The 1449-nt window shown below is 53.5% G+C and overlaps 1 protein-coding gene across 1 annotated transcript in view; it reads right to left on the reverse strand.

The window, feature by feature from the left end:
• The window catches only part of ZNF418 (zinc finger protein 418), an 8282-nt gene extending 7619 nt beyond the window's left edge, over window positions 1-663 (reverse strand). The window contains exon 1 of the mRNA XM_011960457.1: window positions 631-663. Within this exon, the coding sequence (XP_011815847.1) occupies window positions 631-663 (33 nt within the window). The remainder of the gene's footprint in view (window positions 1-630) is intronic.
• Between the last annotated feature and the right edge of the window lie 786 nt (window positions 664-1449).

Below are 1449 nucleotides of genomic sequence, written 5' to 3' on the forward strand. Positions count from 1 at the left end.
GACAGAGCGAGACTCCGCCTCAAAAAAAAAAAAAAAAAAAAACAAAGGGGATCTGATAAGCTCAGGTCTCCTTGAACCTGTTCTTATCGCTGGAGCCAGGTGACCTCGGAGTGGCTGTCTGACATGCGTGTCTCAGTGCAAAATGTCATCTCTACCACCTATGTGATCTATCAACAAAGGAGTCAACCTCCCAGAACCCCAAGGTCCTCATTCCCTCTACTATGTTCTTCCTTTGGCCTTTGGGAAACACTAAAAGCCTGGACTTGGATCGCATCCCTCCTTTCTTCGAAACTCTCCATGGCTTCTAGCGTCTTCACAGTGAATACACAGCCCCCAGCCTGCTCTTCCAAGAGAAGCTTCGCCTCACACATTGTTCCACGGGCGCCTGTGGATCCCCGGTTCCATCCTCCCTGGTCCGTCCAACTCCAGGCCATTGTCCGCGCCGGTCCCTGTGCCTGTCGCTCTCCCCACCGCTTCCCATAGATGTCAGAAACAGGGACCTCGCCCGCGAACGCCTCAGTATCCCGACGCCGGGTCCGGGCTGCAGACCTGCGAACAGTCGCCGCTCCCTCGCTGCTTTAGGACTCGGGTTAGGATGAGGTGACCTGAGGGCAGGGAAGGCACAATTACCTGAGCCGGGAGCCTCAGTGCGGCCGCCGCCATCCGAGTACGTGCGGAAAGCACGGCCGGGAGAGGCGGGCGCCGTTTTGGGGCCTACGATCGGCCTCCGTGCGGCGAGAAGGACTCTTCTCCAACTTCTGGGTTCAGACACCGCGGTTCGGACCCACAGCTCCAGCGCCTCTCACCTCACAAACCGCACACACACACCCACCATGAACCAAAATGGCCGCTACCAGTGATCGCTGAGAATCCCGCCACTACGTTACGTGCGCACACAGAAGCGCCTTTATTCTGAGCCCTTACTGGTTCTGCAGCGCTGTCGTTCAATGTAGAGCTTTCTGGGTAATGTAGTTCCCCAGGTTCCAAGGTAGTACAGCTGCCGCTTCCCAAAGGCGCTTCTGCAGGGAAGTCCCAGCTCCACCTCAGGGGGCTCATTACAGCGCGCATCCTTTTAGGGCAGAGGATGGTCTCGCCCCTCCTTAGCGGCTATATTGAGATTCCTGGGGAGTCCCTGTTTGTAACTGACCACCCAAGTGTTTGCAAAAATATTAATTCACATTTTTGGAAATTTAAGCTCCCAGGCGCTAAAAATATTGTGAATGCTCCCAAAGGCTATAAATCCAAATTCGTGTATCACTTTATACAATCGTTTAGACACAAAATGCCTGCACTGGAAGCAGAGACTGATAAACATTACTGTGTTATAATTCACATGAATGCACTCTTGTTACCGGATGGAAAGTCTTGACTGTGAATTGTCCAGGTTGTTGGTGCATTGAACAAAGAAGTGAACAAAGGGCCGGGCGCGGTGGCTCAAGCCTGTAATCC

Source organism: Colobus angolensis, unplaced genomic scaffold, assembly GCF_000951035.1.
Source record: "Colobus angolensis palliatus isolate OR3802 unplaced genomic scaffold, Cang.pa_1.0 Scaffold510, whole genome shotgun sequence".
Classification (NCBI taxonomy): Eukaryota; Metazoa; Chordata; class Mammalia; order Primates; family Cercopithecidae; genus Colobus; species Colobus angolensis.